Source organism: Herpailurus yagouaroundi, unplaced genomic scaffold (genome assembly GCF_014898765.1).
Source record: "Herpailurus yagouaroundi ecotype Mexico unplaced genomic scaffold, PumYag 184, whole genome shotgun sequence".
In the NCBI taxonomy this organism is placed as follows: Eukaryota; Metazoa; Chordata; class Mammalia; order Carnivora; family Felidae; genus Herpailurus; species Herpailurus yagouaroundi.
Genome location: NW_024412415.1, coordinates 30,191,514 through 30,216,091, shown reverse-complemented (window position 1 = coordinate 30,216,091; position 24,578 = coordinate 30,191,514). Strand labels below are relative to the sequence as shown.

Genomic DNA, 24,578 nt, shown 5'->3' with positions numbered 1-24,578 from the left:
AAAAAAAAAAAAAAAAGAGGTTAGAGTGGGAGAGAGCCAAAGCATAAGAGACTGTTGAGAACTGAGAGCAAACTGAGGGTTGATGGGGGGTGGGAGGGAGGAGAGGGTGGGTGATGGGTATTGAGGAGGGCACCTTTTGGGATGAGCACTGGGTGTTGTATGGAAACCAATTTGACAATAAATTTCATATATAAAAATAAATAAATAAATAAATAAAAATAAAACAAAAAAAATAAATAAATAAAAATGCTCATAGGTTTGAAAGGAACCTAAAGAATATACTTTTTTTTCCCTTTTTCTGGGTGATTGGAGTTGATTTCTTTTATTATTATTTTTTAAATATTTATTTATGAGAGAGAGAGCACAAGGGGGTGGGCAGAGAGAGGGAAGGAGACAGAATCCAAAGCGGGTTCCAGGCTCTGAGCTGTCAGCACAGAGCCCGACTTGGGGCTCGAACTCACAAACTGCGAGATCATGACCTGAGCCAAAGTTGGATGCTTAACTGACTGAACCACCCAGGCACTCCTGATTTCTCTCTTTTAACTTCTGTGTATATTTGAAGGTTTTCATAAGGAAATGTTGAAAAAATAGAATAATTTACTTGTGCTTTACTTTTTTTTCACAGTTTTTCATTCAAGTATTTCAATAAAATAAGTGGTTAATATTTTTATAGTGGTTGTTTTTAAAATTAATGAATGGGGGGGCGCCTGGGTGGCGCAGTCGGTTAAGCGTCCGACTTCAGCCAGGTCACGATCTCGCGGTCCGTGAGTTCGAGCCCCGCGTCAGGCTCTGGGCTGATGGCTCAAAGCCTGGAGCCTGTTTCCGATTCTGTGTCCCCCTCTCTCTCTGCGCCTCCCCCGTTCATGCTCTGTCTCTCTCTGTCCCAATAATAATAAACGTTAAAAAAAAAAATTAAAAAAAAAAAAATGTTTTAAAATTAATGAATGGGAAGTTGAAAGAATGTCAGCCAATCTTTTCTCTTAATGAAGTATATCACAAAATGAAAGAACCTAGTGGAAATGAACAAAATGTGGTTTAATGAACTCATTTATCTGTATCATCTATCTTAGATGTAAACTAGGTTGTTTGTTGTGTCTAGTGAAGGAACTACAAACCTACTTTTTGTCAAGTGTATAGTTTTCATTTACAGTGAGTTTTTAATGTTAAATGCTATTTGAATTATTTATTTTTCTCTGCTGACCTTTCCTTTTACAGCATCCACCCGCTTTGTGAAGTGTGAAAAATGTCATCATTTTTTTGTTGTGCTATCTGAAGCAGACTCCAAGAAAAGCATAATTAAAGAACCTGAATCAGCAGCAGAAGCTGTAAAATTGGCTTTCCAACAGAAACCACCTCCTCCCCCCAAGAAGGTATAGGTCTTAGCTCAGTCCTATAAGCACTTTGTCTTGAAAACATTTCATTGCTCCCCTCTCCCAGTTGACATTGGATCTTAATGCTAGTGCCTAAACAAGTATTAAGTTCTTAATATAGACTATATGTGGCTAAATTCTTATTGATATTTGGTACTTGGAATTTAGGTATGGAGTCCCAATGCTATTTTCCCATGTTATGATTACTGCATTCAGTAGCAATGAAATAGAGTTGGATGATTGTTAAAATGGTGTTCATACTAAATTAATCTAAAATGATACCCAGGGGTGTCTGGATGGCTCAGTTGGTTAAGCGTCCCACTCTAGATCTCAGCTCAAGTCTTGATCTCAGGGTCATGAGTTCAAGCTCTGCATTGGGCTCTGCACTGGGCATGAAGCCTACTTAGAAAAATAAAAAAATAATATCCATAAAATTGAGCAGCTATGGATTTCTTTTTCTTAGTTGGGGCCCCTTGTTAACACCAGGCTGCAATTTCTCCCCATAAATTAGTCTATTGTCTGGTAAAACAGCCTCAGTGTAACAATGGAAGCAAAATTTTCTCACAACTAGTGTATCAGGGCTGTCCTGTATAGCACTGTGGCTTTTGTGGTGTGGGCTCCTTCCAGGAGTCTCAGACAGACTGTGATCTGGCCATATGAAACATGGAAGAATGTATTACCAGCTACATTGGGTACTTGGTCTGTTCTTTCTGAGAACAGGGAGCCCGGCCCTGGGGCTATGTGCCCTCTGTTCTGCATCTCAAATGTTTGCACACTTAGATTATTTCTCACCCCCTGCTTCAGTGTAGCTTTCTTATGCTGTTAAGACACCAGTCCATTTATTTCCATTGTGCTGTGGCAGATTTAATAATTCATAGATATAATTTGTGAGGAATCAAGATTTTTTTAAGTTTATTTGTTTAGAGAGAGAGAAAAACAGAGCCAGGGAGGGGCAGATATAGAGGGATAGAGAATCCCAAGCAGGCTCTGCACTAACAGTGCACGGGGCTTGAAGTCTTGAACAGCGAGATCATGACCTGAGCTGAAACCAAGAGTCAGATGCTTAACCGACTGAACCACCCAGGAGCCCCAGAAATCAAGAAGATTTTAAAAAAACATAATAAAAAGCATATGGTCAACAACTAAAGAATTTATCATGTAAATATAGTGTAATGGTAAATATAGCTATTAACCTTTGTATACTCCATTAGGTTGTCTAGACTTTAGACATTAAAGTTCTAGAAAATAGGTAATTTAACTATTTTCAGGAGTTAGTGAATATTAACAGTTAATTTTTTTTTTTTTAAGTTTATTTTTTGAGAGAAAGAGCAAGCAGGGGAGGGAGAGAGGATCTGAAGTGGGCTCCATGCTGACAGCAGAGAGCCTGATGCGGGGCTCGAACTTACTAACTCGAGATCATGACCTGAGCTGAAGTTGGACGCTTAACCAGCTGAGCCAGCCAGGCACCCTAACAGTTAATTTCTGTTTACTAAAAGCTGAAGGAATTTACCCCAGGTTCCATGCTGTTAGCAATATCCAAGTCTCAAACAGAGCTTTAGTTTCTAGGAATAAGGTTTTTTAGATTGCCATGTAGATAAATGAGTAGCTTTAAAGTTAATGTCTGAGAAAAAACCTAAATATTTGTGAATATTCGAACATATAGCTGCTGGTAATGGCTTTGATTATATAATGCCTAGTTTTTAAAAGAGTAGATTTATAATATGTTATCTTTCTGAAGAATATCATTCATGTGATTGAGGGAGGTATAGAAAGGATTTATTTTGGGGCACCTGAGTAGTGGCTCAGTTGGTTAAGCGCCTGGCTTTTGATTTCAGCTCAGGTCATGATCTCATGGGTTCATGGAATTGAGCTCCACCTCAGGCTCTGCGCTGACAGTGCAGAGCCTGTTTGGGATTCTCTGTGTCCCTCCCTCTCTGCCCTTCCCCTGCTCTCACACACACACACACACACACACACACACACACACACACACTCTCTCTCTCTCTCTCTTTCTCTCTCTCAAAATAAATTAATTAATTAATTAATAATAATAAAGGATTTATTTTAATGATTTACATTAATGATGATATCTTTAAACTCCTGGTGGCATACGTAGGTATTCCAAGTGACTTTAATAATCAACTTTTAAAAATTAGGATTAATGACATTATATATAGAACAGAAACCAGCAGAGCATTATATGAGTACAGTGATACTTTGTTAAGCTAAAGAACAAATGAATTGTGTTTTTGTCCACATAGGTTTGGGGCTTCTGAATCATTGCTGCTGCATAAGTATCATACCCTTGGCATTTTGTTTTTGATGGGTCTTTGTTCAAATTTAAAACTGTGAGCAAATATGCTCACTGTATAACTTCTTAATGTGTGTATGTGTTTTTTTTATGATAGCTCATAGTAAATTATTCATAACCAATCATTTTTCAGATTTATAACTACCTCGACAAGTATGTCGTTGGCCAATCATTTGCTAAGAAGGTGCTTTCAGTTGCTGTGTACAATCATTATAAGAGAATATATAACAATATCCCAGCTAATCTGAGACAGCAAGCAGAGGTTGAGAAGCAGACATCATTAACACCTAGAGGTTAGTGTTTTGATAACTGACTAAAATAGAGTGTACATACTTAGAGGTAATCTTTATTTGCAACTCCTTGCTTTTGTCCTAAAATTCTTTTAGTATTTCATAAAACTTTGTTTTCAGTTATATGTGCATGGTTTCTGAGTCACAGAGTGAAATGTATTTCTTATCAAGGGTCTCAGTGAAAAATGTTTGAAAGTAACTGGAGTAGAGATTGAGACATAATCTTTGAATTATAGACTTCACCACAATTGGTTCCCTATTACCAGATCATGTGCCTCAGTCAGAGATGTATGAAGATAGATGATAACTGTCACACAACATATCCAGCATTCTTTCCTGTTTAGACCCCAGCTACAGAGTGTATGTAAGATTAAGGGCAAATTTGTATAATGCCCATTAATGATAGATTCTAATATTACTGATATACTATATAATTTAAATTTACTGTAGACAATAATGTGTGTTATATTAATAGGATGATATTATTTAAAAAGCTATGAATAGAGTAAAATGCAAGTTTTTTAAAGTTTTTTTTGTTTTTAATTGGCCAGGGAGCCCTGATTTCTTATTTAGGCCTATAATATACCGTTTTACATTCTTTTAGTCATCATTTTACAATTTGAGGGAGTTCTACTAAATACTTATATTTAAAAAACTATATAATATCCTTTGATTACTTTTGGTAGCTATTAAATATATAACTTACTGGCTCATTGAAGACAACTTGTTCACTTGTTGAATTTACTGTAAATAGTTATGTGGTAGTATCAGTTACTTTATTTTTAGAAAGTATAAGTCATAATAACTAATGGAAGACCCGGAGCCTTCATTTTTATAAAGTCCAAATAGCATTATCTAGTCATGACACAAAACGATTTTTTCTGGTTCTTTCAGTCAGCAAATCAGTAGTTAAGGTGTTCGAAGTATAGGGAAAACAGATGGTTATATGGTATTTATGATATGAGCAGTTTAAACTTTTTTGAAGATTTAAATTATTGCTTCTGTTTTCTTAAATACCAAGTTAGTACTTGACAAATGTGGATATTAGCAACTGGACAGCCATCGTTAACATGTTTGGGTTTTTAATGTTTTTAATATAGACAGGATGTAACATTTAGATTTTTTCATAATGTGAAAAGCTACAAAGCATTAATGAACACATTCTTTGTGTATATTTAGAAGAGGGCAAGAAGGGAGAGATTCCTCATTTCTTCCTCCAAACTAAACAAATATACATTTTCATGTTGTCATTTTATCCTCTTTCTTAGAATTAGAAATAAGAAGACGGGAGGATGAGTACAGATTTACAAGTAAGTGACCTCTCCTCAGGTCCTCCTCTGTAATCATTCTTCCTTTTGAGATTTATCTCAGTGAAGGATGTCAGCAGTAGTGATGGTAGATATATATTAGCTTGTGTATTACCAAGAAAGATACTGTATATTATCTAAACATGCTTATCATACATGGTATATATAACTTTGGAACAGTTTTTCATAGCTAGCATGTGTACTTTATATATGTTGGGTTACTTCACATATTCAATTTTTATCTTTTCTGTTGTGATATTTCTTAAAGTATAATGTTAGAGAAATAAAAAATATTATATATAGTTCTCTATAAATATATACCTATATGCATATTAACAGGATTGTGTTTTTTAAAATATGTAGCTTGCTATTTTATATCTTTTTCCCCCCCATACAAGCAGAGTTGGCCTGCTTATGTGTGACAAATTTTGGGGGAGACAGATTATCTTCCAGATTCCCTTTGCCAGAAACCACACTTTTTATTTTTGGTGTTTATGAAACTTGGTATAGCCTTGCAAATTATGACTAAGCCCCAACTCAGTGTTTCCAGCCCTGAATTGTCCCTATAAGCATCAGATAGTCTGATGGAGGGTGTGGAAGGACCTGATATTCTAAGGATTGTGGCCATTCTGTTGTCTTGCATGTATTTTTTTGGATGTGGATATGTAGTGCTGCACAGATGGTAAAGGCTCACAAAAAGAGAGGCACCTAGCTGGCTCAGTTGGAGGAGCATGTGACTCTTGGTCTCGGGGTCATGAGTTCGAGCCCCATATTGGATGGAGTGATTGCTTAAGTAAATAAAATATTTTAAAAATTCACGTTGCATTTTGTTTCAGTAATTAAAATAACAAAATAAAACAGATAAGCCACTATGAACACATTTTACCTGTAAGTTTGGTACTTTTATATTTGCCTTTGAACCAAGCTATATTATGTATCTACTGTTTGAAGTATACTGTATATACTGGATGAGCCATGAGAATATAACTAGTTTACCAATTCTGGCATGAGATCTAGTGCATGTAATAAAATTGTACTATTTCTAGTTATTCTTAAATTGTATGGAAATAATAAGTATATCATGCATGGTAAGATTAAATACAATGCAGTAGAATTAGATTATATATAAGAATGTAAGATCTAAATAATAAACTTTAAGTCCATGTATAATTTTTATTTTCTAAACCAAAAATGTAATCAAATATGCTCTCAGTGCTATATTCATAAATTTGGACAGATAACTTGTGAAGCTAGTATGAATTAAATTAGTAAAGGAAAGTCTATAATGAATATTTTGAAAGAAATATATTGTAGTGATTTAATGAAATTTAAATGTTAACAAGTAATACTATCTAAGAACCTAGGTAAAAGCAATTCATAATTATAATGACAGATTGACTTGGAAAGTAATATTTTGAAAACTTAAATAGAATTTATTTTCATGTATAGTTTCCACTTGTTATATGTGGGGTTATAGGTTCTGAAGTTAGGACATTAGACCTAAAATGACACATAATCAAAATACTCTTTAAAGTTTCTTTTGGAAATCACATGTCAGATATACTGCTTTCAATAAGACTGATAGATTTTGTCTCCATCATTGGAACATAATGTTTTTCTTAAGTTGAGCACCAGATGAAACAGTTGGCTTGCATTAAGGGCTATGTTATACAAGTAACTTAAACACTAGGAAAATAGCAATACTGACAGCAGATTCTTTTATAACATTTATAAAACTCTGCCAGGTACAGTTCTAAGTGTTTTACATATTTTAACTGATTTAATCTTCCTAACACCTATGAGACAGAAACTATTATTTTCACCTCCATTTTATAGATAAGAAAAGTGAACTACGGAAATTTTAAGGAATTTGCCCAGGGCCATATGGCTAATGAACTCCATGCAACTAACCATACACTAGTCTGCTCACTGATTGTAGAGAGCTGCTTCATGCATTGAGAGAGATGCAGAAAAACAAACTAAATGAAAGGAGAGTTATTTCAGGTTTACTCTGGAGCATAATTTCATGAAATGGAATGACAAACATCATGTACTATTTAAATTATTCCTCTCTTTTAAATTTAACTTAAATCATGTGTAAGTCAAATACATTTATCCTGAAGTGCCTGGGTGGCTTGATTTCAGCTCAGGTCATGATTTTGCAGTTTCGAAAGCCCCATGTCAGGCTCTGTGCACTGACCGCACAGAGTCTGCTTGGGATTCTCTCTTTCCCTCTCTCTCTGCCCCTCTCCCGCTCCCACTGTCTCTCTCAAAATAAATAATTTTTTTAAAAACTTAAACACATTTACTCTGTGACTCTACTGTAGTTAATATGCTTCTTGCACTTCTGTTCAAATTTTTGTTCACCTAATAATTTTTACCCCATTGGGCCAACCTACACTCGAGCAAAAGCCTCTTCCTATATTGTGACAATTCCTAACTAGATTTTGCTGAAATAAAAAAAGAAATTTTCTTTTACTGGGGACAACTAGCTAACTAAACTCATGTAAGAGACAGCATTTTTTTTCCTGATATGGATTATAATGAGGCACAGCATTGTGAATTATTCGCTAATAACCATCAAATGTAGCACAATTTAAAATGTTTATTGAAAGCCTATTTTTTTAAACTTTATCTTTATTTATTTTGAGGAAGATATAGAGAACAGACGAGGGAAGGGCGGAGAGAGAAGTAGACAGAATCCCAAGCCGGCTCTATGCTGTTAGTGCAGAGTCGGGTGTGGGGCTTGAATTCACGAACCATGAGATCGTGACCTGAGCTGAAATCAAGACTCAGATGCATAACTGACTGAGCCACTCAGGCGCCCCTTGAATGCCTATTTTTGATGATTAGAATAAGCATTTACTTTTTTTTTTAATTTTATTTTTGAGAGAGGGAGAGTGTGAGTGGGGGAGGGGCAGAGAGAGAGAGGGAGACCAAGAATCTGAAGCTGTCTGTGCTGACAGCAGAGAGCCCAATGTGGGGCTCAAACTCACGAACCATGAGATCATGACCTGAGCTGAAGTTGGACGCTTAACCAACTGAGCCACCCAGGTGCCCCAGCATAACCATTTATTTTAAGTGTGACCCTAAGATAATTTGAAAGTGCCAGCCAGATGGAATAGGACCATAATAATAGTTATGTTAACTGAACATCTATATATTGGTTTGATTAAAACAGTAATGCATTGGAAAGTACTGATATTCTTAATCCATTTATTAGAAACAACCTAAAAACAAATCCAGAAAATATAAACAAGTAGGATACGAGCACAGATTCCTCAAATGCTGATGATGAGGAGCAGTATGGATATTTACAAATCTGGATAACTGAAAAGACTGTTGGAATTCTTTCCTTCAGCCCAGAGAGTAAGAACAAAGTTGTTCTGTTTTTAGGCACCCAATTGATAAACTGATAGTTCACCAGCAATACCATTCCCATTTAGTTAAGCATTGTGTGTCTAATAAAGGGACTGGAAAGATCCATTCAAGATCCTATAAAATCAAAATTCAGATAGAACCAGGGATAGTGAGTCTTACTGTATTTGGTTCCTCTGGTAGACTCACAGAATCATTTTTTAGATGTGAAAGAGACTATAGAAGTCATATATCTTGATAATTTCATTTAATAGGTAAGGAAGCAGGCCCAGTAAAGTTAAGTGATTTGCCATGGACCTACAGCCACACAGTGATAGAAAAGGACTAGAACCCAGGTTTCCTATTTCTCTGTTTTAGTCTTGGTTGTCTTACTGTGTTCACTGTGTTCAATGTGTCTTGCTTTTTCTATAGTCCTTCATTTGTAATGAAAAAATCTATATATATTTGTCTTTTAAAGTGCCTCCAAATGAATTGCATTTTATTCTTATACCTTCCAACCATGTGTTTGAAATTGATAGGGCAGGTATTATTGCCATTTTCTAGGTTAGGAAACAGAAACACAAAGTTTATATGACTAGCCTAGGATCACAGATCTTTTTAGACACAATGGAAAGACCAAAGCTAAAGCTTTGTGATTGTCAGCACTGTTCTCCTTCCTTTACACTGCCTTCCCTTAAGTTAAAGGGATTTACGTAAATAAGGAGGGTAAAAAGAATCCATTTATTTTACTTAAGGTTCCCTGAATAATCATATGTTTTACATTTGTGACTAGATAATTTGAGGTTTTCTTCCTTTTTAGGTAAGACAGAATATCAGAATATTTGTTTTTCTAAATATGTGATTGGTCTTAGATTTAGGGTTTTATTGGGTATTTTTTCAAGTAAGATCAAATGAAGCTCTAATAATGTCTTTGTCCTTTCAGAATTGCTTCAGATTGCTGGAATTAGTCCACATGGTAATGCTCTAGGAGCATCAATGCAGCAACAGGTAAATCAACAAATACCTCAGGAAAAACGAGGAGGTGAAGTATTGGATTCTTCCCATGATGACATAAAACTTGAAAAGAGTAATATTTTGCTGCTTGGACCAACTGGGTCAGGTAAATAACTTCCTGAAAAAATTACTCATTTAAAAAAAAAAAGAATAGGGGCGCCTGGGTGGCGCAGTCGGTTAAGCGTCCGACTTCAGCCAGGTCACGATCTCGCGGTCCGTGAGTTCGAGCCCCGCGTCAGGCTCTGGGCTGATGGCTCTGGGCTGATGGCTCGGAGCCTGGAGCCTGTTTCCGATTCTGTGTCTCCCTCTCTCTCTGCCCCTCCCCCGTTCATGCTCTGTCTCTCTCTGTCCCAAAAATAAATAAAAACGTTGAAAAAAAAATTAAAAAAAAAAAAAAAAAGAATATAAATGATTCTGCAAGCTGTGTCTTATGATTGGGGGATTCTGGCTCTTGGGAAGAAATCTAAGGGCCAGTCCTTTGGATACATTATCAGTATCTGTGCATAGACTTCAGGCTGAATTTGAGGAATTGGCAATGCCCTTTAGCCCAATCCCTAACATCTTAATAGGAGTAATAAAAATAACATACCATTAAATCTGAACAATAGAGAAAAGATGTATAAGTAATTTTTTATTATATACTATTTAGATTTAATACATTTTACATTTTTGTAGAGAAATTGTATATCAACATTTTTCGTAAACTTTTAGTTGCTATTTCTATTTGTAGGTAAAACTCTGCTGGCACAAACTCTAGCTAAATGCCTTGATGTTCCTTTTGCTATCTGTGACTGTACAACTTTGACTCAAGCTGGATATGTAGGCGAAGACATTGAATCTGTGATTGCCAAACTGCTCCAAGATGCCAATTATAATGTAGAAAAAGCACAGCAAGGTATGTTTTCAGTATAGTTTGTCTATCCCCAGATGTAGACTAGTGGGAAAGCATTAAGAGATCCTATAATTCTTGTTTTGAGTTGAGGAATAAAACTTTGTAATTGTATAAAGGTAGCTATGTTAAACATTTTCTAGCATACTAAGGGCCACAAAGTTTGCTTTTGCCTTATTGTCATAAGATGGCTACTAGGGTGAAAACAGGCCAGATTATTATTCCATTAGATCCTTAATGCTGTCATTATTTTTCCTGTTCTGACTTCCCTCTAGACTCCTGATCCTGGGGTGGGTTAGGAGGACAAGGACAAGGGCAAGAGAGTGTAGGATGAATCTAGAAACAGATTAGCTTGTTGACCTACAGGATGTCCTAGATGCTGCATTTCTCCTTCCCCATCTATCATCTGTCCTTATTTACATGAAGAGCTTGACAAGTTCTTGTCCAAATTCCTTTAAGACAAGAGTATAGGTGGGAAAGAGTAAAAAGTTTTGCTAGTACCAGCACTGTATAAACCTCCTGCTTCAAGACTATACCTTTATCTCAGCCTCGTAGAATAAAGAACCTGAAAACATTAGTGGGGTAGATAAATAATGTCAGAATTGTTATCATACCCTAGTGATGCTCTATGAAATAAATTATAAAACATTTACACAATGATGAATGGGAGATCAGGCAGTGTATTTTTATAAAATTAAGCTTTGTATATATTTGCTCTCTAGCTACTTAGTCTTTTAAAACTGAGGTTATCTTGTGTATATCATTTTCATATTATAAATAGAATCCTCCTTAAATTATAGGAATTGTCTTTCTGGATGAAGTAGATAAGATTGGCAGTGTGCCAGGCATTCATCAGTTACGGGATGTAGGTGGAGAAGGCGTTCAGCAAGTAAGCAGTTGAATATTTTGTTCAAGCCCACTAAAAGGAAGGGAATACATCAACCTCCCAAATATTGTACGTTTGGTTTCACATTCAATTAGATTCTGTTTTGTTTATTTCTTCCACCCCAAACTCCACATACCATTTTAAAGTAGTTCAGAAAGCTGTTGGTGATTTTAAGTACCAAATTACCTTTCTTAGGAAATTAAAATTATTTTAAAGAATAGAAAAAAATGACATTTGATTTTTGTTGGTTTTATTCTTTAGAGGCCCAGTTAAACATTTCTAGATGACTCTTGAAAGTTCTGGTTCTAATTAGACATAAATGAAGTATGTACATGTATCTTATTCTTTTCACTTGACAATAGGATAAAATAGATAAAATAGTGTTTCATTTCATGGAGAGTCATAAGTGAAGTCTTAATGATCTATTTGCAACTTGACTTTTCATTGGTAACTAATTATGACATAAACGGTAGGGTAAGGAAAATTGCTTTCATTTTTATTTTGACCAAGACAAAAAGGTCACACTTATAAAATGTGCTAGATAATTTTTTTTATAAAAGCCTCCCAAAATATAGGTAGTCTCAAAGTTTAATACTAGGAGTAGAAAAGAATTTTAATTTCTATGAAAGACAAATCAACTATTTTCAAATTTTCAATGTTCCTATCATGGTTGCCTACCATCTTACAGAGTCATAATCCTGTATTTAGGTCAGAATTCTATCTTTACCATCAAAAGCAGCTTTCTAAGTTGACTATTTCCTGAATGCATCAGGAGTCTGTAACTATTCCAAATAAATTTACGAATTGTTAGTGTGATAGTGGATTTGATTTTCATGTTAGTTGTAGCAATGTGGGAGTTTAATTATGCTCATTGACCATAACCACATTATTTTCCCCTTTGAATCTCATTATCTAAAGTACAATAAATAATACACTTACACAATGATGTTATAAATCATTTATTCTTTATTTAGGGGTTATTAAAACTACTAGAAGGCACGATAGTTAATGTTCCAGAAAAGAATTCCCGCAAGTTACGTGGAGAAACAGTACAAGTTGATACAACAAACATCCTGTTTGTTGCATCTGGTGCTTTCAATGGCTTAGACAGAATCATCAGCAGGAGGAAAAATGAAAAGGTAAGTTTTTCTGAAGGGTTATTAGGATGGAGCACTTCTTCATATCTGCAAGGTACATGCCTAGTAACTATTTGTTGATTGATTACAATAAAATGTAATGTCAACATAGTGTCAAGCAGCCCAAAACACACCAGTATTTTCCATGTTTTTGTGTTTTACATAATCGGTAACCACAAATGATTTCTTTTATATAACATAATATTCTACCTAAATGAATATATCATAGATCAACTGTGCTACATTGCTTGCTTTAAGTCTCCTTGGCTTTGTACCCACTAGTGTAAGTAGTAGTTTAGTAGCAGTAAAAAAATAATGCTGCTGATGGGATGGTTGCCTGTGGTGGTTCTTTGGATAGCCTAGATAAGAAAAAAACTCACGTACGATACTAACCGAACCATGTAATGCTGTTATTCCTCAGTATCAGGCCTTATTCAACATGGATAAGGTTAGATTTTAATTTTTCATGTTAATTTGTTTTTGCTTTTGAAATTCTGCTTAGACTGACAAATTGGAAGAAATCATTTCATTGTGTGTACATGAGAGAGAAAGAGGGAGGGAGATAACTTTATATTTAAAATTCTGGGGGTGCCTGTCTGGCTCAGTCACTAGAGCATGAGACTTTTGATCTTCGAGACATGAGTTTATGCTCCATGTTGGGTGTAGAGTGTACTTTAAAAAAACAAAGAACATGTTCTGATACTTAATTATAATTAGCTATTCCAAAAAGAATTTGAAACTTGGAACATGTAGAAAAGAACAGTTAAAAGTAATGTCCAAAAAGAGATCAGAAACATGTAGAAGGAAGGTTTAGGTTGTAGGTCATTTGAACTTCTTAACAAAAAGTAGGGAGACATCCTGGGCTCTAGTTCTTATTATCTGAAAGAGAAAGTGTATGAGGTCTTCAGGAGAGACCGAAATTGAAAACGAGTTTGTCAGGGTGCCTGAGGGGCTCACTCAGTTGAGTTTCCAACTCTTGATCTCAGCTTAGGTGTTGAGCTCGGGGGTGTGAGGGGAAAAAAAAAGAGTTTGTCACATAGATCTTTATGAAAAAGAGAGAGATGTAAGACAGTCATCAGTAGTGATTTTACAGAGGATTAAATACATCCATGTGGCTATTTTTATCAACTCTTACTGAAAGCCAGGGGTACAATATTAAATACTGCACCTATATTCCAACCATATCAGACTGCTTGCATTCCTAACTTTTATTCCTCTTGCCTTTGTTCATGCCTTCCCCTACCTCAATCAAGTTGGCAAATATATGTTCATCTTTTAAGACTCAATCTGTTAAGATGATCTTGATAACAGATGATCAGTCTGTTATCAAGTCTGATAAACTGGTCAGGCAGTTTATCTGTGAAGGCTTTCTTGATCATCTTCTACCCTCCCTCCCTGCTATGTGCCTCTTTTCCTACTTCCACTGCTACAGTCCTGTACAGTCCTGTGATACTTTTAACGCCTTCATGTGTTCTCACTCTGAATAAGCCCCTTTAGGATAATGGCTGTCTTCAGGTTTGTATTTCCAGTGTTTTATAATGTTTTGTAAATTATATATATATATAATTGTAAATTATATGTATTATATAATATATATTTATATTATATAAATTATAAATATTAATATTTATATTCAATATATTTAATTTAATTATTTAATATTTATGTAATAAGTTAAATTTAATAATATTAAATAAATTTAATATATATTAAAAATATATTTTTATAAATTATAAATTATATATTACATATATAATTTACAAAACATATAACATAAAATAAATGTGTGTATGTATTTTTATATATGTTTATATATATATAATAAATACTTACATATATTATATATATAGTATTGAATGGAAGGTGGGTTGTTGTTTTTTTCTGATACACTACTGTCCATGTGGAGAGTCAGAGGAGTGGATTTTTTTTTTTTTAAGTTTATTTATTTTGAAAGAGCGAGTGACTGAGGGAGGCACAGAAAGAAGGAACAAGAGAGAATCCCAAGCGGGCTCCACACTGCCAGGGCAGAGCCCAGTGTAGGGCTCAAACTCACAAACAGTGAGATCACAACCTGAGGTGAAACCAAGAGTCAGTCGGACACTTAACTGACTGAGCCACTCAGGAGCCCCAAGGAATAGATTTTTAACTTAGGCTGACCATGTGCTTCTCTTATACTTCTGACAAAAGCTGTATGAAATACCAAAATGTCAAAACATTCTGACGGTTGTCTGGAGTATAGTTCTTTTATACTGACTGAAGCAAGATCCATACACCTTAGATACCCAGCTTTTTTTTTTTTTTAAACAATGGGTGTTTTTTGTTTTTGTTTTTAGATTTTATTTTTATAAGTAATCACTATAGTCAGTGTGGGGTTTGAACTCACAGTCTGAGATCAAGTCACATGCTCCACCAACTGAGCCAGCGAAGTACCCCGATACCCAGCTTTTTGCAGCAAAGTAGTATTCTTGTTTGATGTCATTCTTATATGTTTTTTATAAAATCAGAGTTATTCTCATAGGTTGATGTATGCTGCAACCTCAGATCATGATTTTAATAGAATGCTTAGCAGTGACTTAAGACACTTGTGCATAATTTCCTCATAAGGCTGCTTGTTCCTTAGTCACTACTACTACTTGTTTACGCTATTACAAAATTAACTTTGGTTACAAAGTAATTACTGTCTCCGCTTTTATAGTTCTTACACATTTTTAATTAAAAATTTTTCATTAAATTTTTTTACATTTATTAATTTTTGAGAGAGAGACACAGAGTGAGCAGGGGAGGGGCAGAGAGAGAGGGAGACACAGAATCTGAAGCAGGCTCCAGGCTCTGAGCTGCCAGCAGAGAGCCCGACCTGAGGCTCAAACTCATGAACCGTGAGATCATGACCTGAGCTGAAGTCAGACGCTTAAGCCACCCAGGCATCCCTTAATCTTTTATTTTTTAGGGAGAGCATATAAGCAGCAGGGAGGGGGCGGGGGGGGAGGAAGAGAGAGAGAGTGCAAGCAAACGGGAGGAACAGAGAGAGAGAGAGGGAGACAAAGAATCCAAAGCAGGCTCCATGTTCTGAGCTGTCATCACAGAGCCCGACACGGGGCTCAAACTCATGAACTGCGAGATCATGACCTGAGCAGAAGTCGAACGCTTAATCAACTGAGCCACCAGGCGCCCCTAGAATTCATTCTTTGAGAGTTGGTTATTAAATGGTGGTTTAGTTCTCAATTCTGAAGACAGATAGGCCTGAGTTCAAATCCTGGATTTACCACTTACCGCAAGGAGAGCTTGGTCAAGGTACTTAAGCTCTCCAAGCTCATTTTCTTTACTTATAAAATGTGAATGATAATAGAACTTTCTTCTATTACAAAGGTCATGTGAGAAATATATGCAGAGTACTTAGTACAATGCAATTTCATTCTCTTTATAATACCTGTCTTTTCGTGGCAGTATCTTGGATTTGGAACGCCATCTAATTTGGGAAAAGGCAGAAGGGCTGCAGCTGCTGCAGACCTTGCCAATCGAAGTGGAGAATCAAATACTCACCAAGACATTGAAGAAAAAGATCGATTATTACGTCATGTTGAAGCCAGAGATCTCATTGAATTTGGCATGATTCCCGAGTTTGTGGGACGGTTGCCTGTGGTAGTTCCTTTGCATAGCCTAGATGAGAAAACACTTGTACAAATACTAACTGAGCCACGTAATGCTGTTATTCCTCAGTACCAGGCCTTATTCAGCATGGATAAGGTTAGATTTTTATTTTTCATACTTAGTTAATTTGTGGGTTTTTGCTGTTGGAACTCTGCATAAATTAGCTCAACAAAAAGCAAAAGCAGTCCTCCTTATCCAGAATACCAGCCTATACCTGGTATTTCTATACCTCACTAAATGTGGATCTAAGTATTGGGAAAGGCAGCGTGTTACATTAAACATTTAGGAGTTGGCTTTATTTTTTTTTCTTAATTAAAATTGTTAATGAAGCTTAAAGCCTAAGTATACATATATAGAGAGAGAATTTATACCAGTAGCCTACCCCCTACCCCTCAAGCCATACACACAGGATTGTCCTTTCAGCCTTAAAATTCTAAATGCTTTTGTTACAACATACTGTGTATATTTTTATATACTTTTGTCTAAAGTTCTATCACCTTCCACATCTACTTCTGTGTAACCACACATCCAATCCCACATCCCCACAATTCCGATCACATAGCTTATGTTTTGGGTTTTATGAACTTAGGGTCTTTAAATATCAGTTTCTTTCTCTTCATTCCACTGCCATTACCTCATGTCAAGCTCCTTTATCATTCTTTACATAGACCTATGCATTTGGCTCCTAATTGGCCTCCCTGTCTCAAGTCTATTTCTGACCACCACCACCAAAATATCATTATCTTCCTTTTTTTACTTCCAGAATGCATCATTTTTTTTTTTTAATTTTTTTTTAACGTTTATTTATTTTTGGGACAGAGAGAGACAGAGCATGAACGGGGGAGGGGCAGAGAGAGAGGGAGACACAGAATCGGAAACAGGCTCCAGGCTCTGAGCCATCAGCCCAGAGCCTGATGCGGGGCTCGAACTCACGGACCGCGAGATCGTGACCTGGCTGAAGTCGGACGCTTAACCGACTGCGCCACCCAGGCGCCCCTAGAATGCATCATTTTTATATTATTGAATATAGTGCCCAGCAAATAGATATTCTTAATAAATACCTAGTGAATGAATAAATACAACGCTAGTTATTTTAGTCCTCTCCTTAAATCCTTCAGTGGTCCCCTTGCCTCATTTTAACGCTCCCACACTGGTGCTCCCTTAGCACCATGTGCATATGCTGTGCTATAAATGCTAGTTTGCTTATTTGTCACCACCCAATAGAACTTAAGTTCCTTGATGGCAAAAATGGTAATTCATCATTTAGTCTCTAATATGTAGACACATAGGCGTCCAGTAAATGTTGAATAAAGTCCTAGAAAAGTCCATGTTAATCTAGAAAACATCTTCAAAGACTAATGACAAATTTGTGATTCAGAATACTATTGCCTTCTCATAGGTTAATTGAGAGAAACAAGTGCTTGAAGGTGAGGTTCTAAGGCACTATGAGAGAGAATTGCCTTGCTTAAATATTGCATTTTCTGGAAGTAGAAATTAGTAACCAAAATTTGTTTAATACCAAAATTTTGTGAAGTCTGATGTTCCAAAAGGATTTTGATTTATGTTTTTTGGGTATGTTAATAAATTTAGTATCAGTAATTTGAACTCTGTTTTGAAATTTGTGGTAATTTAGACAGACTTGTCTAAAGTTTTGCCTTTGTGTTCTGTAGGATGAGAGGGTGGTTAGTAACACTCTATAAAATGAATGATGAGTAGAGTATTTTCTAAGAAGAAAGTGATAGTCAAAAAATGCTTTAGTCTGAAAAGGGATAGGGTCAGTCTTTATCTGTAAAGTTAGGGCACTAGTCCCTTTTTGTTCTACAAAGACTAGGAATGATGGTAGGTAGTAATAGTTAATAGATCAAATGCTCTATAGCTATCTTAGGAAAATATCATCAAGTATTATCTAAGTTCTGATTTCTTTTTATGTATTTGTAGTGTGAACTGAATGTTACTGAGGATGCTTTGAAAGCTATTGCCAGATTGGCACTAGAACGAAAAACAGGTGCACGAGGCCTTCGGTCCATAATGGTAAGTTGGCATTATTATATAAAACGAGATTATTTCTTGGTCTGGGTTTTGCAAATATTAAGCTTCCATGTTACTTCTTTGGAAGCATATCCCAGAAATTGGCCTTGTTTTTTTTTTTTTTGTTTTTTTTTTTTTTTGTCTCAGTAGATTATATTTTTTGTTATTATAAAAAAGGAACTTTAAAGCATTTGCAATAAAGGATGCACACATAGTACCATTAATGAAATAGAGAAAATCTAGGAAGGACAATTTAGAAAATTTTACTCCGGCCTTTTGACTAAATTCCCCAGAGTACCTTCTCAGACCCACTGAAATTCTCATTCTTTTCTGTTTATTTTTTTGAAATTAAATTGCAGATATCATGATATTTTACCCCTAAATTCTGTCATATGATAGCAACTCACTATTTTTTATTTTGTTACAAATTCTAGTGACCCAGCCTATTTTCTGCCATCATCCACTTTATTATTTTAAGAATTTCACTGCTAATTATTACTTCTCTCATCTCAATAGGACTTTTTTATTGGAGCTACACATGTATCACAGACAGTCTGAGATTATATTCTCTAATGAAGGCCTGGACTTCAGGTGTTACTGATTAAGGACAGATTTATAAACATGCAAACTAGAAGAGTAGGTGATATAGTTAACATTTTTAAAGAAATTTTATGGGGACACCTGGGTGGCTTAGTCGGTTAAGCATCCAACTTTGGCTCAGGTAATCATCTCATGGTTTGTGGGTTCGAGCCCTGCATCGGGCTGTGTGCGGACAGTGCGTTTGCCTACTTGGGATTCCCTGTCTGCCCCTGCCCTGCTCTCTCTCTCCGTCTCTGTCTCTCTCTCTCAATCTCAAAAAAAGAAAGAAACCTTATATACTTTTTTAAAGATCTACTGTATTTTCCTTAAATCTACTGCAACCCTTAAAACAAGTGGTTATTTGAAGTCATAGTACAAAATTGAAGAGTTTGATAGAGATGGTTTAGGATTAAATCATTTTCATAGTAAGGATTACCAGTTGACTTCTTTGGTAACGCCAGGAATGCTGAGGAACATCTGAATCCAGAAGTGTAGTCTTTTTATATGTGCGTGGTGACCTAAATAGGCAGAACTACAGATAAATAGCTTTCCCTTATGAAATGAATTCTCTCTGAATTTAGTCAGCAGCTGCTTTAATATGAAGAATGTGAAAGCTTTTACAGTGATATTTTTTCAACATTCAGTTCCTGGTGCATAATAGGGATTCAGTAATATTTGTTGAGTTAATGAATTTGATTGGTGGTCTATGGAATATAAGTATTTTCTGTGTAACCTCAGTTTTCCATGTAATTTATCACTTTTTATCTCTTTAGGAAAAGCTGTTACTAGAACCAATGTTTGAAGTTCCTAATTCTGATATCGTATGTGTGGAGGTTGATAAAGAAGTAGTAGAAGGGAAAAAGGAACCAGGATATATCCGGTAAAGTGTATTGTCAAGCTAGACCAAATCTAAAAGTTAAAATCAGCTCTTTATTGCTATGGTTTATTGGTCTGTCACAAAAATTGCATACTTATATTCATAAGGGAAGTAATAATCTCAAATTTTCTATAGAAAAAATGTCCTAATTTTGGTTTATAGAATAATAGTATTTTGTGAGTCTGAAATTTGATCTTTAAAATTAGCCTGTACTTTATGGGGCGTCTGGGTGGCTCAGTCAGTTGAGCGTCCGACTTCAGCTAAGGTCATGATCTCGCGGTCTGTGAGTTCAAGCCCCGCGTCAGGCTCTGTGCTGACAGCTCAGAGCCTAGAACCTGCTTCGGATTCTGTGTCTCCCTCTCTGTCTGCCCCTCCCCGACTCATGCTCTGTCTCTCTCTATCTCAGAAATAAATAAACATTAAAAAAATTTTTTTTAATTAGCCTGCACTTTTTTCCTGTAAGTAACAAGTATAAGAGACATAAAAGTCATCCAAATGAAGAGATTTAAATGAACTTTGCTGCTAATTCTGCCATTTATGAGTGACTTGTTTCATGTCTTTGACAAATTTTTCTGTTGTATCACATCAGTTGACAGATTTGACACATTTTTCGCTGCTTCATTTATTTATCCCAGGGGTCAGCAGAGTTTCTTATAGAGGGCTAGATGAATACCACAGGGATGTACAAGTCTGTATTGCAGCTACTCACCACTGCCTTCATAGCATAATCATAAATGAATGAGCATGTCTGTGTTCCATTAAACCTTTATTTACAAAAACAGATGATGAGCTTTATTTGGCCTGCAGGCTGTACTTTACTGACCTGACCTATTCAATAAATATTTCTTGTACAGTGCTTGACAGTAATGTTACATACCAAAAATTAGATCTCTGTTTTAACTAAGTCACAAGGTATGTTATGTTTTATGTTTGCGTATCTTCTAAGATAATTTAGGAGGAAATTGTTAGTTATTCAGAGACATAGTCTTTTATTGGTTGATAACAATATAGAAAGAAGTTGTGGTGGTCTGATCATAATTTTAAATTGAGGCAAATCAGATTTGGTCAGAAGCTGTAGCTTTCTTTCCTATAGATATATGCTAAATGTCAAGCATTTGAGTTGAAATAATAGATTCTACTTTTTTTCTGGAGAAATGGATTTTTTAAGACTTCACAGTTGAAGCCTTGTCAATTTATTTCAGGAATAAATTTGTTAGGGAAAATATTGGGAAATTACTTGCAACTCTTGGCTATGTGATCTAAATGTTTCCCAAATTTCACCACTAAGCAATCTGAATATTAAAAGTGCTCTTAATATCTTACTTTTTTTGTGTGTTGTTTTTAGCTAGGTGGGTTAATACATTATTTTGAGTCTAGAAATCATGTTTATTTAAATCCTAATTTAAATTTAATTTTATTAAATTTTAATTTAAATAAATTTGTTTTAAACAATTTATTTAAAAATTTTTTAAAAACCTAATTTTTATTTTTAAAAAACCTGATGACTTTTTATTATAGGGCTCCAACAAAAGAATCCTCTGAAGAAGAATATGACTCTGGAGTTGAAGAAGAAGGATGGCCTCGCCAAGCAGATGCAGCAAACAGCTAAACTGTCAGACTTCCGTCCTGTATATAAAACTTTTCCTTCTTTTGTTTAGGATCGTAAATGTCTCTACAGTCTGACATTAAAAGCATTGGATCTATCTTGGATATCATACATGGTCAGAGCCTTTAGGATAAAAATGAGATCATGTACATTATGTAACATCACATTGATTTAATACAAAGGACATCGTGTGGACTTTAATGATACAACGTTCAGAGATAAAATGTACATTATTTTGGTTCAGTTTTTTAAAAATATGCTTTAACAAAATTCTTAGGAGTCCCTTTAAGCAATGCAGGTGTTGCAGTAACTGTGGATTTTACAATGTTACTCTACAAATGGGAAAATAAATTCTTTAAAATTGAAGATCAAGATACCATTTTTTAGTTTATCCTTTTTCTACCCATATTTGTTTCCTAAAAATATTGGAATTTTATTCATCTTGAAAATTGGAACAGGTAGTTTCCAAGTAGTTAAAAATTTCATGGAAAAAGTACCCTAAAGAACTATATTTTGCTGATTTGTTTTGCTATGTTCTTGGTCTTATCTGCTAATGCATGATACCAACTTTCCAATTGGTACTATAAAAAGGGCCATTATTCCCTTGCTGACTTGTCTGATTTATTTACCATCTTTGATCCATTTTAGTACTATGAGTGTGCAGATAGAATTGAAGTCTGCCTTAAATCTTCAGGAAAAGACCATCTAATTCTAGAAGTAGCATGCATCATCAGTCATAGTAACAGCCATGTGTTAAACTAAATAAAATACCCTAATATTGTGCACTTACCAAATTACTCAGCTAGTTTTGTTTTGTTTTGTTCTTTGATCCTAGGTATCTAATCCCTTGTCTTCATAGAACATTAAAGAAAATCTATGCTTTGCTGTCAGCAGAAATGAATGTGTTCACATTAAAATATAAGTTCTTAACCTTCTTTATATAACAAAACTAAACAGTGGGGAAAATTTGGAGAGGGACTTAACAATGGAAGTTACTTCATTTGATTCTATAAATATTAAAATATTTGGGTATCTTTTAAGGTTGATGATACAAATTTCTATGCTATTCATTCAGTTCAACCTCATTTGAAAGTATTTAAATCAGAGTACATTTAAATATTTGTCTTCATTATTTGGTTTATAGACACTTGAGTTTTCCTCTTACCCCCTTTTTCTTAGGAAAAGAACCTCAAGCAGATTCTAAATCCTGTTGATGAAAAGTTGGGCTTTCTATGATGTAATAAGAGACGTGAGATATCTATTTATGGCTGGGTAGGACCAGAAATGCACTTTTGCAGAATGTTTAAACCTGTTTGCTATAATATGGAACAGAAACAGGTATCCTTCTTAGTCTCTCTAGCAATGGTTAAAGTTTTTCTCAGGAAGTCTTTCATATTATAACTGTTCACTATCTTTTTCTTATAGCATCATCATTTTCCTTTTTGTAGAGTGAAAATTGGAGTAGCTACTAAATATATTAAGGGTAATCCTCCAGAAATGGACTGGGAGACATTTTAGTCACAACAACTTACATTTGGTTTTGGAAGTTGTTAACAAAGCATAATCGATGTTTTTAAATCAAACAAACTGAGTATAACTACGATTTGTACTTGAAACTTATGTTTTGGCATTTGAATAAAACAGAAGTACTAAATGAAAGAGAGTGTGGTGGTGGTATGTCCATATGTAGTGCCATTTTTTATTATTTTTTAAATGTTTATATATTTTGAGAGAGAGTAAGCGAGCACAAGCAGGGGAGGAGCAGAGAGAGAGGCAGAGAGAGAATCCCAAGGGGCTCTGCACTATCAGCGCAGAGCCCAATGTGGGGCTCTAACTCACTGTCCATGAGGTCATGACCTGATCCAGCTTAACCGACTGAGTTACCCAGGTGCCCTGTAGTGCCATTTTTAAAAGGACACAGATAAGGGCTGCATTATTCTAGTGATTGCTTAATCATTGGCACGTTCATATCCCTCTAATAAATTCCACAAAGTTGTAGATTTCACAAAGTCTGTTATTAAAGTTTATGTTAAGCATTTATTGAAAATCCTCCCTTGAATGTCCTGCCTAGGCCCCACATTAGACTAGACCAAGTTTTTCAAGAAGATTACTAGTCTACTAGGGGATGCAAACAAAAACATCAGGGCATCATAATAGAAATGAGGTAGGTCTGGGTGTGGTGACACAAAAGGTGGTGATGGCCCAGACGGATCTGGACCATCAAGTAGGAATTTGCTAGAAAGAAATAATGAAAATTAAATCAAAATCTCAATAAATGTGAAACAACTAGGGAGCTTTAGGAGTTGAGAAATCCCAAGCTTATTTTTCACATGTCTTTTCAAGTATACCGTTAAGTTCCACTAAGGTGAAGACTGCATATTTTGTTAACTATAATCAGCACCAACCATAATGTCCCATATATTTGGTGCTCCATACACTTTAAAACAATAGAATATCTTGTATGCCAGGGGCACCTGGCTGGCTCAGTCGGTTGAGCATCTGACTTCGGTTCAGGTCATGATCTTGCGGTTCGTGAGTTCGAGCCCCGCGTCAGGTTCTGTGCTGACATCTCAGAGCCCGGAGACTGCTTCCAATTCTGTGTCTCCAAATTTTTTTTTAGAAGAATATCTTGTATGCCAGGTTAAGTTGTAATTTTATTTTATTTTATTTTATTTTATTTTATTTTATTTTATTTTTTTGGGGGACAGAGAGAGACAGAGCATGAACGGGGGAGGGGCAGAGAGAGAGGGAGACACAGAATCAGAAACAGGCTCCAGGCTCTGAGCCATCAGCCCAGAGCCCGACGCGGGGCTTGAACTCACGGACCGCGAGATCGTGACATGGCTGAAGTCGGACGCTTAACCGACTGCGCCACCCAGGCGCCCCAGTAATTTTATACAGAAAGTAGTAGGCATTATTAAAAGAGTGTTACCCAGGAGAATTAGGCATTGTTAGATGTGTGTTTTATAGATTGTTGGGAAGGGAAGGCTCTGAGGAAAATGGAGGGAAACCGGACCAGAGGCCTAGTTGTGGACATTCCTCTAGCACTTGCCCCTCTATTTCCAACCTCATGACTTTCCTCCTGTTTTTCAGATCAGCTTTCATCATAATAAACAGAACTCCTATGAATTCACATCCACTCCACAATGAAAATTGGTCTTGCTGTTTCTAGTTCCCTTTCAGGCTTTGGTTCTGGGCAAGATGACCAGCTTTTGGAAGGTTTTGCACAGAGAAATGACATAACCTGACTTAAGTTTTAAAAGACCACTCAGGTTGCAGT

At 35.6% G+C, this 24,578-nt stretch overlaps 1 protein-coding gene across 2 annotated transcripts in view; it reads left to right on the top strand.

The window, feature by feature from the left end:
* The window catches only part of CLPX (caseinolytic mitochondrial matrix peptidase chaperone subunit X), a 42,333-nt gene extending 19,376 nt beyond the window's left edge, over positions 1 to 22,957 (top strand). For both annotated transcript variants that reach the window (XM_040492996.1, XM_040492995.1), the window contains exons 4-14: positions 1,216 to 1,370; positions 3,815 to 3,974; positions 5,240 to 5,281; positions 9,579 to 9,755; positions 10,380 to 10,544; positions 11,339 to 11,427; positions 12,399 to 12,563; positions 16,005 to 16,304; positions 18,147 to 18,239; positions 19,589 to 19,695; positions 21,211 to 22,957. In XM_040492996.1, coding sequence (XP_040348930.1) covers positions 1,216 to 1,370; positions 3,815 to 3,974; positions 5,240 to 5,281; positions 9,579 to 9,755; positions 10,380 to 10,544; positions 11,339 to 11,427; positions 12,399 to 12,563; positions 16,005 to 16,304; positions 18,147 to 18,239; positions 19,589 to 19,695; positions 21,211 to 21,301 — 1,544 coding nt within the window. In that variant the 3' untranslated portion in view covers positions 21,302 to 22,957. The remainder of the gene's footprint in view (positions 1 to 1,215; positions 1,371 to 3,814; positions 3,975 to 5,239; positions 5,282 to 9,578; positions 9,756 to 10,379; positions 10,545 to 11,338; positions 11,428 to 12,398; positions 12,564 to 16,004; positions 16,305 to 18,146; positions 18,240 to 19,588; positions 19,696 to 21,210) is intronic.
* The last annotated feature ends 1,621 nt before the right edge of the window (positions 22,958 to 24,578 follow it).